General features: G+C 37.6%; 1 protein-coding gene across 1 annotated transcript in view; it reads left to right on the forward strand.

Annotated features, from left to right (window-relative positions):
- Positions 1-13,748, forward strand: part of THSD7B (thrombospondin type 1 domain containing 7B) — a gene marked incomplete at its 3' end in the record, with an annotated part of 763,972 nt that overhangs the window by 164,304 nt on the left and 585,920 nt on the right. Inside the window, exon 2 of the mRNA XM_082841629.1 lies at positions 11,065-11,875. Within this exon, the coding sequence (XP_082697755.1) occupies positions 11,065-11,875 (811 nt within the window). The remainder of the gene's footprint in view (positions 1-11,064; positions 11,876-13,748) is intronic.

Raw genomic sequence — 13,748 nt, forward strand, 5'->3', positions numbered from 1 at the left:
AAATTGATACAGCCACTGTGGAGAACAGTATGGCGGTTCCTTAGAAAACTACAAATAGAACTACCATATGACCCAGCAATCCCACTCCTGGGCATATACCCTGAGAAAACCATAATTCAAAAAGGGTCATGTACCAAAATGTTCATTGCAGCTCTATTTACAATAGCCCAGAGGTGGAAACAACCTAAGTGCCCATCATCGGATGAATGGATAAAGAAGATGTGGCACATATATACAATGGAATATTACTCAGCCATAAAAAGAACCGAAATTGAGCTATTTGTAATGAGGTGGATAGACCTAGAGTCTGTCATACAGAGTGAAGTAAGTCAGAAAGAGAAAGACAAATACTGTATGCTAACACATATATATGGAATTTAAGAAAAAGAAAAGTCATGAAGAACCTAAGGCTAAGACAGGAATAAAGATACAGACCTACTGGAGAACAGACTTGAGGATATGGGGAGTGGGAAGGGTGAGCTGTGACAAAGTGAGAGAGAGGCATGGACATATATACAGTAACAAACCTAAGGTAGATAGCTAGTGGGAAGCAGCCGCATAGCACAGGGAGATCAGCTTGGTGCTTTGTGACCGCCTGGAGGGGTGGGATAGGGAGGGTGGGAGGGATGGAGACGCAAGAGGGAAGACAGTTAGGAACATATGTATATGTATAACTGATTCACTTTGTTATAAAGCAGAAACAAACGCACCATGGTAAAGCAATTATACTCCAATAAAAACAAAACAAAACAAAACAAAAAAGAAAACAGCTGAATAAATGATTTTCTTCAGCTTCTCTAGGGAATCGAGAGGGCTTAGCTGGAGCGTTTGTTGTAAGTAAAGTCAAAGTTGAGTGGAGCCATATTTATAGGATGAGAACACCCCATCAATATCCCTTGACAGGTATCAGTACCCTAGGTGTTCCGGGGCCATCAGGGAGCCAGGCCATTGAGCTGGGACTGAGGCAGGGCTGAGGGGCTTTAGGCAGGAGATGAAGGGCAGGACCCCGAGCACCTCACACCGGCTGCACTCAGGACGGATCCCCTCCTAAATATATTTTACCCAATGGGCAGTTCAAGGCTTCATTTGCTCAAGAGATACGGCTTCTAAATTGCAATTATTGTGGGAAAGATTTGGAGTCGATATAAGTGCCAGAAACTGCTCTGGTCAGGGCACCCGAACAGTTTACCTTGAGAAAGCTCTTTGACCCCAGGCTTTCATGATTTCATCTAGCAAAGCACAACAATATCAGTAATATGCATATGGTTTGGGGAAGATAGTAGGTATTCAAAAATGCCAGCTGTTGCTATTATTGCTATATTTATTCTAGGGACACACCATTCTTATTGGTGCCTGAAGCTTTCTTTGTGTGCTGAACCCCTGAGCCTTGCTGGATGTACCTGAGCAGTAGCTTTGTCCGTGTTCTCAAGCATTCAGAGGCAGGAAGGATCCCATTTCACATAATCAATTGTGAAGGGCCCCTGGGAACAGCTGTCTGCTCCTAGGTGCTAATCTAGGAGACTAAATTCCCTCAGCATTTACGGGCAGTTCCTTGCTTGTGCAATGTGTGTTTTTATGTAATTTCCAGTTGTTCGTTCTCTTTTTCCTCCCTCCCCTCCCCTACACCTTGGATTACAACCACTGACGGAGCCCTTTTTCTTCCCTTACATTTGTAGAGTGTTACAATGGAAGCTAGTGTGATATACTGGAAAGATCACTGGATTGGGCCTCTGGAAGGCAGCTGTCATTCCATTTCTGCTCCAAATGACTGTGTGACCTTGAGCAAGTCCTTGAATTTGTCGGGACTTCATTTTCCTCCTCCAAAACCTGTGGGCTATAAGATTTCCTTCCCATTCCCACAATCTATCTGGTTAGCAGGCTGTAGATCTGAGTAATCTGAAAAGACCCACTTTGTGTCAAGACGCAGTGAAGTATATGAGGTTTGAGATGCCCTTTTAGGATTCAGAATTTTTAGAAACCAGAAATACTGATAAATAGTGTTTTTTTTTGATAACTAGTTTTTAAAAGGTGGTTTTCTGTCTCTGTGGTGTTTGCATTAGCTGATTAGGCATTCAGATATATTTCTAATCTGCTCTGCTGTCAGGATTCTTTTAATGGATGTTCTAGCCACTGGCAACTAATAATTTATAATCATAAATGATAGGTGACAGAGATATCTGTCCACAGTGATGAAACAGACTTAGAACATGCTGTTAGGTGTCAAACAAAACACAATCATGCAAAAAGAGCTTGGGATGTTAGCAGCAGTATGTCTGCTTACTGGAAGTATAAATACTCAGTCCAGATACTCTGTGGTGGTCTTGAACTTGGAATCATGAACTGTCTTCAAAAGTGTATCTATATACTTATGAAAATAATGTTTGGTAGCTCTTAACTGTTGCTGTTAAATTTTTCTGAAGATAATTGTTAGAACTCTTTAGCACATTTATTTTTCAGGCCACAAATATGTATCTTGAAAATAGTTTTAGTATTAATAAGGGATTTTTTTTGATTACTGTAAAAAGGGCAGTGGAATTTTTAAAATGATATTCTTTTTGATGAGATGGTAAATGAGATAGTTTCCTTGATTTCTCTTTCTGATCTTTCATTGTTAGTGTATAGGAATGCAAGAGATTTCTGTTTATTAATTTTGTATTCTGCAACTTTACCAAATTCATTGATTAGCTCTAGTAGTTTTCTGGTGGCATCTTTAGGATTCTCTATGTATAGTATGTCATCTGCAAACAGTGACAGTTTTACTTCTTCTTTTCCAATTTGTATTCCTTTTATTTCTTTTCCTTCTCTGATTGCCATGGCTAGGACTTTCAAAACTATGTTGAATAATAGTGGTGAGAGTGGACATCCTTGTCTTGTTCCTGATCTTAGAGGAAATGCTTTCAGTTTTTCACTATTGAGAATGATGTTTGCTGTTGGTTTGTCGTATATGGCCTTTATTATGTTGAGGTAGGTTCCCTCTGTGCCCACTTTCTGGAGAGTTTTCATCATAAATGGGTGTTGACTTTTGTCAAAAGCTTTTTCTGCATCTACTGAGATGATCATATGGTTTTTATTCTTCAATTTGTTAATATGGTGTATCACATGGTTGATTTGTGGATGTTGAAAAATCCTTGCATCCCTGGGATAAATCCCACTTGATCATGGTATATGATCCTTTTAATGTGTTGTTGGATTCAGTTTGCTAGTTTTTTTGTTGGGGATTTTTGCGTCGATGTTCATCAGTGACATTGGCCTGTAATTTTCTTTTTTTGTGATATCTTTATCTGGTTTTGGTATCAGGGTGATGGTGGCCTCATAGAATGAGCTTGGGAGTGTTCCTTCCTCTGCAATTTTTTGGAAGAGTTTCAGATGGGTAGGTGTTAACTCTTCTCTAAATATTTGATAGAATTCGCCTGTGAAGCCATCTGGTCCTGGACTTTTGTTTGTTGGAAGATTTTTAATCACAGTTTTAATTTCAGTGCTTGTGATTGGTATGTTCATATTTTCCATTTCTTCCTGGTTCAGTCTTGGAAGGTTGTACCTTTCTAAGAATTTGTCCATTTCTTCTAGGTTGTCCATTTTATTGGCATATAGTTGCCTGTAGTAGTCTCTTATGATCCTTTGTATTTCTGTGGTGTACATTGTAATGTCTTTTTCAATTCTAATTTTATTGATTTGAGTCCTCTGCCTTTTTTTCTTGATGAGTCTGGCTACAGGCTTATCAATTTTATCTTCTCTAAGAGAACCAGCTTTTAGTTTCATTGATCTTTGCTATTTTTTTCTTTGTCTCTGTTGCATTTATTTCTGCTCTGATCTTTATGATTTCTTTCCTTCTACTAACTTTGGGTTTTGTTTGTTCTTTGTTCTCTAGTTGCTTTAGGTGTAAGGTTAGGTTGTTTGAGATTTTTCTTGTTTCTTGAGGTAAGATTGTATTGCTTAAACTTCCCTCTTAGAACTGCTTTTACTGCATCCCACAGGTTTCAGATCATCATGTTTTCATTGTCATTTGTCTCTAGGTATTTTTTGATTTCCTCAGTGATCCGTTGTTTATTTAGTAACATATTGTTAAACCTCCACGTGCTTGTTGTTTTTACAACAGAGGAATTAAAGAAGATGTGGTACATATATACCATGGAATATTACTCAGCCATAAAAAAGAATGAAATAATGCCATTTGCAGCAACATGGATGGACCTAGAGATTGTTATACTGAATGAAGTATCTCAGACAGAGAAAGACAAATATCATATGATATTGCTTATATGTGGAATCTAGAAAAAGGGTACAAATGAATTTATCTGCAAAATAGAGATAGACTTAAAACTTACCAAGGGGCAAGGGGGGAAGAGGGATAAATTGGAAGATTGAGATTGATATATACACACTATTACAGATAAAATACATAACTAATAAGGACCTACCGTATAGCACATGTAACTCTACTCAATACTCTGTAATAGCCTGTATGGGAAAAGAATCTAAAAAAGAGTGGATATATGTATTTGTATAACTGATCCACTTTGCTGTATGCCTGAAACTAACACAACATTATAAATCAACCATACTCCAATAAAATATTTTAAAAAATAAAATAAAAAAGAAATAAATGAAATGCATTAGGGTTTAAATTCCTTCCCATTAAATATTTTTTTCAGTTTCTCCATTTTTGATGTTGTGTGTCTGTTTCTGTCAGAGGCATAACTCACAAATGGATATATCTAATAAGCAGGTTTGCTCTGAGAGGTTAGAAAGTGTTGGGTGGCTTTATACATCCCGTGCTAGTGGACGTTATTAATTATCATGATAGGTTTTGAAATGTAGACTCAGGAACTATCATCTCTTCTGACTTTCACCCGTGTACCTGCCGCCAGTAGTCCCTCTCAACTTCTGGTTTGCTGCTTTCTATCTAATGAGCTCTGGGAAATCAAATTAAGATTGTTAATAATGTGAACAAACTCAGTGTAGCTAGGCCTGAGGGAGTGGCCAGATGTCCTCTTCATGAGCATGTTGCCATTATAGTTAGTGCACAGTTCTCGTGGCACGTCTCATTCATTTTTGTATTCCCAGGGTCTAACACACTACTAATCAACTAGCAGGTAAAGAAGAATGGTTGTTTCACTGAATGAATGCTCGCTGGCTGCTTTTGTTTTCATCCCTTGGGTTCTTTGATGTATTTTAGAAAGTGTGATTTCCTAGATAATTGTCCACTATGTAATGGAGATATTACTTTAATTCCTCCATGATCAGTGTGAAAGCTTTTTGAGATGTGAAAATTATGACAGAAATTTCAAGCCATTTCTTGGAGGTGAGTCATCTTACAAGTAGATCAGCGCTGTTTTATGTCACATTTTATAATGCTGAGGCTTCTGAGAGCTTTGGCATAGTAATTATCCACCAGTAATTTGTTTAGGGCTCTAATGCTCGGGTTTGTCATTCATGTCATTCCTCAGTACTCTTGCCCAAGTTAAATATAAAGCAATGTCAGCGTAATAAAAGCTGTGGTTGAAAAAAAAATTAAAAATAAAGCAACCATCTCTTCCTATTGCATGAATGGTATTAAATCAGGGTTGCTGCCTCAAACAGTGGCGAGTACTGTGTGAAAGCTCCTGGGAATATGTTTATTCCCCGTTCTCTGGAATACTCTTTTTTCTTTGTGGCAGGCTTCTTACTGATTACTACACCTAAAATTCAGGCATCCAGAGAGCTGCCTTACCTGTGATGATTTAGTTTGGGTGATACATTCATCTAAACTACTCCACTTAAGGATAACTTAATTAAGAGAATACAATTTGCCAGCACTTTTCTGCTTCTAGAGGAATATTACATTAGAGCATTCACCGATTTGCACTTTCTGCAAAAACACAGGCAAAAAAAGAGGAATCACACGGTTTTAAAGGTGAATGTAACCTGAGAATTCACTGATGCTACCCTTCCGTGTCCAAAATATTTACTAAACCAAAATGTTAACGTGTTAATTAAAACTGATGTGACTTAAAATACTTCACAGTTTATTCCAGAGTAGCTGTGCGTATCTCATAGAAAGGATAGTGAGTTGCAGGTGGATGGTGTTTTTACATAATCTTTGTGCACATAAACAAGTATAAAATTACTATTCCTATTATACCATTGAAATGTTTTCAAGTGTTAATTTAAAGCCCCATTACGTATATAATTAAACTTTTAATCCTTTAATTGTTCTAAATTTTGTTTTTCTTTCTTTTCTGTTTTAAATTTTTATTTTATATTGGTGTATAGTTAATTTGCAATGTTGTGTTAGTTTCAGGTGTACAGCAAAGGGATTCAGTTATACATATACATATATCTATTCTTTTTCAGATTCTTTTCCCATATAGGTTATTACAGAGTATTGAGTAGAGTTCCCTGTGCTATACAGTAGTCCTTGTTGTTTATGTATTTTACATATAGTTGCATATGTTAATCCCAACCTCCTAATTTGTTCCTCCCCCTACCCCCCTTACCCCTTTGGTAACCATAAGTTTGTTTTCTAAGTCTGTGAGTCTGTTTGTTTTGTAAGTAAGTTCATTTGTATCATCTTTTAGATTCCACATATAATTGATATCATATGATATTTGTCTTTCTCTGTCTGACTTACTTCACTTAGTATGATAATCTCTAGGTCCATCTGTGTTGCTGCAAATGGCATTATTTCATTCTTTCTTATGGCTGAGTAGTATTCCATTGCATATATGTACCACATCTTCTTTATCCATTCATCTTTTGATGGACATTTAGGCTGTTTCCATGTCTTGGCAATTGTAAACAGTGCTGCAATGAACATTGGGGTGCATGTGTCTTTTCGAACTATGGATTTCTCCATATATATGCCCAGCAATGGGATTGCTGGATCATATATCGTAGCTCTGTTTTTAGTTTTTTAAGGAAACTTCAAACTCAAGGTGGATTAAAGACCTAAATGTAAGACTGGATACTATAAAACTCTTAGAGGAAAACATAAGCAGAACACTTTTTAACATAAATCACAGCAGTATCTTTTAGGGTCCATCTCCTAGAGTAATGAAAATTTTGTTTTATTTGTATTACTTGAGGCTTATTTCCAATTAAGAAGTATAAAATGACTGCTGTTTACACATAGGTTTCTTATTTGTTTCTTTAGGTTATTTATCTCAGATTTATATTCCAAATATAACCATATGTTTTATATATATGTCAAACTTAAAAGTGATATTCTTTTTCTCCATGCAACTGCTCAAAATTTTAATTGGCTCTTCTATTTCTGAACTTGGACACGGGATTTAAGATTTTTCAAACTGCAGGTCACATTTCATTACTTCAATATGCATGTTTTTTGAAATGGCAAAATCTCTCAGGGCTGTGTGATTTTCACTATTGTGTGTGTGTGTGCGAGTGTGTGTGTGTGTGTGTGTGTGTTTAAAGTTCATTTCCAAACACAACTGAATAAATCCTGGAACACATTTTCTCTCCATGCCTGAGAAATGCAAATTGTTCTAGGTCAGTTGCTGAGAGGTCTTGTCTGTATCTTGGACGTCTTGTTTGCAATTTGTTTTTCATTCATTCCAAGCATACCCAATTCACTTTACGTTTGCCTGTTATTCACATGTTTTTCAGTGGTCTGCAGAGTTCGCTTTAACATGTGGAAAAACTATTCTCCCTTGACTGTGCCTTCCTAAATGCACTGACTAATGTTTATAAACACACTTGTGTCTTACTATGCAAGAGCCGCTGCCCTAAATTTCTAGGGTCAAGAGGGGGAAATCGTGGCACACACACCACCTTGATGACTTGTTCTACTCATATCCAAAGGAATATTAACAAACAAATAGGAGAGATCATAGCTAAGCGAACAAACGGATCTGCCTTGTGATCGTAGGATCACACATACCAATGCACACCCTAGAAAAGACACTTTTCAAATGCAGGCCAAGAGCCCATGCTTGGGGTCCCACAGATCTGGAGTCCCATTCTAGCCTAGCGTGCCCTAGCTGTGTAACCTTGGGTGTGCATTGTAACTTCTGAGTTTCATTTTCCACAACTGATAAAATGAGCAAACTAGCCCCACCTCATGGGATTGTGATAAGGAAGGAAGGAAGGAAGGAAGGGAGGCACCTGTGAAATCACCATTGGTGTACTATAAACCAGCTGTCTCTCTGTTTTAAAAGAAAAAAAAGCCTTGATGTGACTTGATTTGTAATGTGGTGTAAATACTCCCACCATGGCTGATTTTAAATCATGAATGATTTAACAACAACCTGGTAACGTTCCTGAATATTTAACAGTCCCCTGGTAGCAGCCAAGCCCAGCACACCACTGCTAGCCTTTAACAAATGGTAGTAATTATTTCTTAATAGTTATATTTTGTCTTCCATTGATCTAGAAAAAAATTTGGCTGTTTGGTGAAATTCTGTATTGATGGAGATATGAAAGCTGAGGGAAGAATAGTAATTTATACAGTCTAAAATATTAATGATTTCAAATAAAAAAGAGCTACCTTAACAATTTTGAAAGTAGGCAAAAACTTAGAAGAAGACAACAGAATATTAATAATAAGAAAATGTGCTAATCAGATGTTTTAAAAGTAAGAATAAGGATCACTTTGTAAGATATTCTAGATTGATTAATGTTAGCTTTTCAAGATTGGTTAGAAGGGACTCCACGCTCTTGGTCTTATATTCTTTCATTTACGTGAACAAATACTAAGTAGAGAGCTGAGTGTATTTGGTACCTAAACAGAGAGAAACTGACAGCCTATATTTTAAAACCCAGTGCTTTACAAAAAAACTTTGTTTTCATTTTAACCAATAACTGTTTTATATCATTCAAGACTGATTTTATTTTATTTTTTTAATTGAAGTACAGTTATTTACAGTGTGTTAGTTTCAGGTATACAGCAAAGTGGTTCAGTTATATATATATATATATATAATATATATATATAAGCTGAATATATATTCTTTATATACATATTCTTTTTCAGATTCTTTTTCCTTATAGATTATTATAAAATATTGACCACAGTGCCCCGTGCTGTACAGTCAGTCCTTATTGGTCCTTATTGGTTATCTATTTTATATATAGTAGTGTGTATATATTATTCCCAAATTCCTAGATAAGTCAAGACTGATTTTAGATTTTTAAAGTTTTCTGCAACCATGTGTTTTTTGAAATAGTCCTTTACCGAGTAACCTGGTTTTGTTTTTGGTAATAATAAACATTTTCATGCGTGGTCTGAGATTCGGATAAGGAATGGCATACTGGACCTGAAACTGCTCCAGAACATCTAGACATGTGGAGCCTGCAAATAGCTGTCATGTAACAATGAACTTCTCATTTTGCAGAGTACTAAACTGTGGGTGATTGAAGAGGAAATCATCAGAATTAAGGATGGTTGATTGAATCATCCTGTGCTGAAAGCCGCACTTTCCATGTGCACTTACTGTACCCTGAGCAGGCAGTGCTGGGATAACTCACCTAGGGAAGAGTGTGGGCAAACCCAAAGGCATTTTGGTGACTATGGGCTGACTTAATGCAGTAAAACTCCTCTGTCCATTTCATCAAGAGGAGACTCTAGCGTGGGGTCACTGAAAGGAGACAGAAATCATCGGCACTGTACCTAACATGGTATTGCCTAGAACAGCAGGTTTGCACACCCAGAACAGGGCTGGGAGGAAGAACCAGGAGGACTGTGTACATTAGAACCCCAAAACTGTTGTCCTCCTAAAGTGAGAGATCCTCATTGAAGCACGTGGCCCCAAGTGCAAATACTTGTTTCTCTGGGGAGGCACGTCTCTTCCTAAATGCACGTGCCTGTGTACACATTTATTGCTCCTAGAAATGTACTGGATGTGCATGAAAATACAGTCCAGGAAGTAATTAAGTCGCATTTGGGGTTTGATCAGATTTGGGGAAGGAAAGAAAGACTGCACCTTCTTTCTTTCGCCCTGTGTAAATTAAAATGTTTCTCGGGGTGTGAAATGCCTTTATGATGATCACAAACCTAGTAAAGGGTTAAACGTAACATGGTTAAGCTGATACACTTTTTTCAGGCTCATATTACATTTTTAAGTAAAGCAAAAGGGAGGAAACTTTTTTTTTTTTTTTCCATTGACACAAAATGTGATTACTTGCTGTCCTCCTGGAAAGATAGATGATCAGCCTTCTGGATGAGGCCAGCTGGTATGTCTATAGATTAGATACAAAAAAAAAAAAAAAAAAAAAAAATCAGTGGGTAGCTCTTTCATCTGTCCATCTTTTGAACCCTCTCTCACAAAACTAATTCATTAATGAAAAGATTTGGCATATTACAAGCTAACATTGGAAGCTTTACCCAACAAGTATATTTCAAGGATTGTCGGGGCAGAATTTCCAGAGACAGTGCAGTACTGCTGCTTCTTTTATTAACTTACCTTCTCCCCACACCCCACCCCTCTGTATCAGATTTTTCTTTTTCACGCAATTCACTCTGCAAGCAAAAACCAGAGCTGAGGAGAGCTATTTGGAAAGTGAAAATATATTTAGGATGCTTTGCAAGCTATTTTTAAAAATGTATTTCTCTTCTGAGCTACTTAAGGTGTGAGCTGAAGGACTGGAAACATGAAAAATCCTAGTTGATTAAAATCCTGGATTTAGGGCTTTTCTTTTAGATGAAACTCTGCCTAACGAGAAAGTATTAATATTGAGTTAGGTATATAGGCTTTGGAACATAATAATTATAACGAGACCAATCATTTATTAAATGTGTATTGTCTACTTCCCATCGCATTATGTCACTGATCCTCAGAACATCTTTATAAGTCAGTGCTTTTATTATCTTCTCCCTTATGTAGGAAACTAAGGCTTAGAAAGTTGAAGTAATTCATCCAAGTTGATACTGCTGTAAGAGACGGATTGGGGATTTCAAGAAGGGCCAACTGATGTAGAATCCACATTTTTAGCCACTCAGTTATATTTTTCATCATAATTCATAATTGCACACTGGTTGTGTCAGGAGGTGTGCAGATTGACCCGTTTTTGTGTGGATGGTGGTGTGGAATCTTGGAGTAACTGACACCCTTGTCTTTCTGCCTACAGGCCCCTGGGGAAGGTGTACAGGTGACTGTGGGCCAGGAGGATTCCAGAGTCGTGCTCTTTGGTGTTTCCATTTTGAAGGGTGGACGAGTCACCTGTCTAACTGTGATGAGAACAATAGGCCTCCGAAGGAAAGAAGCTGCTTCCGAGTCTGTGACTGGCACAGAAACCTCTTCCAGTGGGAGGTTTCTGATTGGCACCACTGTGTGCTTGTTCCTCCCGCCCTGGGGCAAGCCAGACCTCGGGCTACAGAGTGCGTGACAGCCCAGCATGGGCTGCAGCACCGGACGGTGCGTTGTGTTCAGAAGCTGAACAGAACCGTGGCTGTGAATGAGATATGTGAACACTTTGCCCCTCAGCCCCCCACGGAACAAGCTTGTCTCATCCCTTGCCCGCGGGATTGTGTGGTCTCTGAGTTCTCACAGTGGTCCAGGTGTAGCAAGGGATGTGGGAAGCAGTTACAGCATAGAACTCGCTCAGCCATTGCCCCCCCTCTCTATGGAGGGTTGCAGTGTCCCAGCCTGACTGAGTCAAGAGCCTGTGATGCTCCCATTTCCTGTCCTCCTGGGGCAGAGGAATATATGTTTAGCCTTAAAGTTGGACCGTGGAGTAAATGTCGACTGCCTCGTCTCAAAGAACTTAACCTAAGTGGAAGAACCGTTCTGGATTTTAGCTCTGATTCGAAGGAGCTGGTCACCTTTAGACACCAAAGTTACAAGGCACATCACCATTCCAAGTCCTGCGACATAGAGATAGGTTACCAAACCCGCCAGGTTTGGTGTACAAGAAGTGACGGAAAAAATGCTACATTAAGGTAGGAGGCCTTCAGTGTTTATATCTTTGATTCACTTAAATATTTTACAGTGTAATTTTATAAGATTTCTTCATGATGTTCTACAACAGGAAAATTGTAATCAGGTTTGCGATTTGAGTTTTTAAAAGTTTCATTTGAGAAGTTTTCAATTTCAAGTATAAGTATTTTAGAGTCTAGGCCAGCAGTGCTCTGAACTCTGGTGTAATTAGCGTAGTAGTGCAACCATATAGGATAAGTCATGTATTTTCACATATCTATTCTATCAATATGTCACTTAAAGAAATAGATCTTGTGCCATAACTATCCATCAACAAATGAATAGATAAAGAAGGTGTGGTGTGCATATATATAATGGAATATAGCTCAGCCATAAAAAAGAATGAAATTCTGCCATTTGTAGCAACGTGGATGGATTCAGAGGGCATTATGCTAAATGAGATAAGTCAGACAAAAATAAATACCATATGGTATCACTTATATGTGGAATGTAAAAAATACAACAAACTAGTGAATAAAACAAAAAAGAAGCAGACACCTACCTATGGAAGGCAAACTAGTGGTTACCAGTGGGGGAGAAGGAAGGGGTAGGGGCAATACAGGGGTAGGGGAAAAACGGGGTTATTATGGGATTATATGAAACCGTATGTGTAAAATTTTTGAAAATTGTAAAGCACTATAGAATTTAAAGAATCTTTCCTTCCATAAAAAAATTGGTCTTTTGTTACTACAGTAATAAAAGACTAAACCATTTATTATAATGATAAAAATTCAAGTTCACTCTCAAATTATGTAAATATTTATTGTTCTTCATGTTTACGTTTTTTAAAATTGTTTCTGGTTTGTTTCGATGATTAAGCAGGTTCTTTTACATCTGAATTATAGATATTTTATAGTAGTGATAATACCAATAAGTTAATCCAAGAATGTTTTCTTTGGCATTGATTTGATTAAAAATATTAACTTGCACAGCAATAATTAGAATTGTAAACCTATAGAGGGAATGGACTAAAACTTTTAAAAACAATAGTTTAGGGCTTCCCTGGTGGCGCACTGGTTGAGAGTCTGCCTGCCGATGCAGGGGACACGGGTTCGTGCCCCGGTCCGGGAGGATCCCACATGCCGCGGAGCGGCTGGGCCCATGAATCATGGCCGCTGAGCCTGCGCGTCCGGTGCCTGTGCTCCGCAGCAGGAGAGGCCACAACAGTGAGAGGCCCATGTACCGCAAAAAAAAAAAAAAAAAAAAAAAAAAAAACCCAAAAAACAATAGTTTAGGCTTCAAAATTATTTGTAATTGTTTTACTTTACATGGTCTTATCTTGATGTAAATCATAGAAATATGTTAAAAGTAGTAACTGTTTACTTTTCTCCTGAAAGGTCTTAAATGAAATCACTGATATATTACCAAATTTCTTCCAAATTAAGATGCCTTTCAGTAGTACTGGAATTACCAAACAATGAAATACTCATTGCTAGAATTGATCATTAGCATCAGTTACTGTTTTCTTAGGATCCACAGCTGGCTCAGAGACTACCTCTGCTATTTCAGAGCAAAGTAATGTGATGATTGTTTTTTTTTCTTTTTCCCATTCGACTCACAAATGAGCATATTTTATCTTTGATGCTTCTTTCTGGTTTATGTGTTGTAACTTGGCAAGTCCATTGAAGAGTGATTTTCTGCCTTTCATTGACTGCCTCTGTGAAGCCAAAAAGATTAAGCAGATGATTTGGTTGGGTGATTATTGTTTGAATACATATGTGTGATTCTGTACAAACATTGTTTCTTAATAGCCTATATTGGATATTACACAGAATGTTTTCAGTCTATAGTTTTCTATTTTTTATCAACAAATTAATAGACTTTACTTTTTAGAGT

This window comes from Leucopleurus acutus (assembly GCF_964270905.1).
Source record: "Leucopleurus acutus genome assembly, chromosome: 6".
NCBI classification, from domain to species: Eukaryota; Metazoa; Chordata; class Mammalia; order Artiodactyla; family Delphinidae; genus Leucopleurus; species Leucopleurus acutus.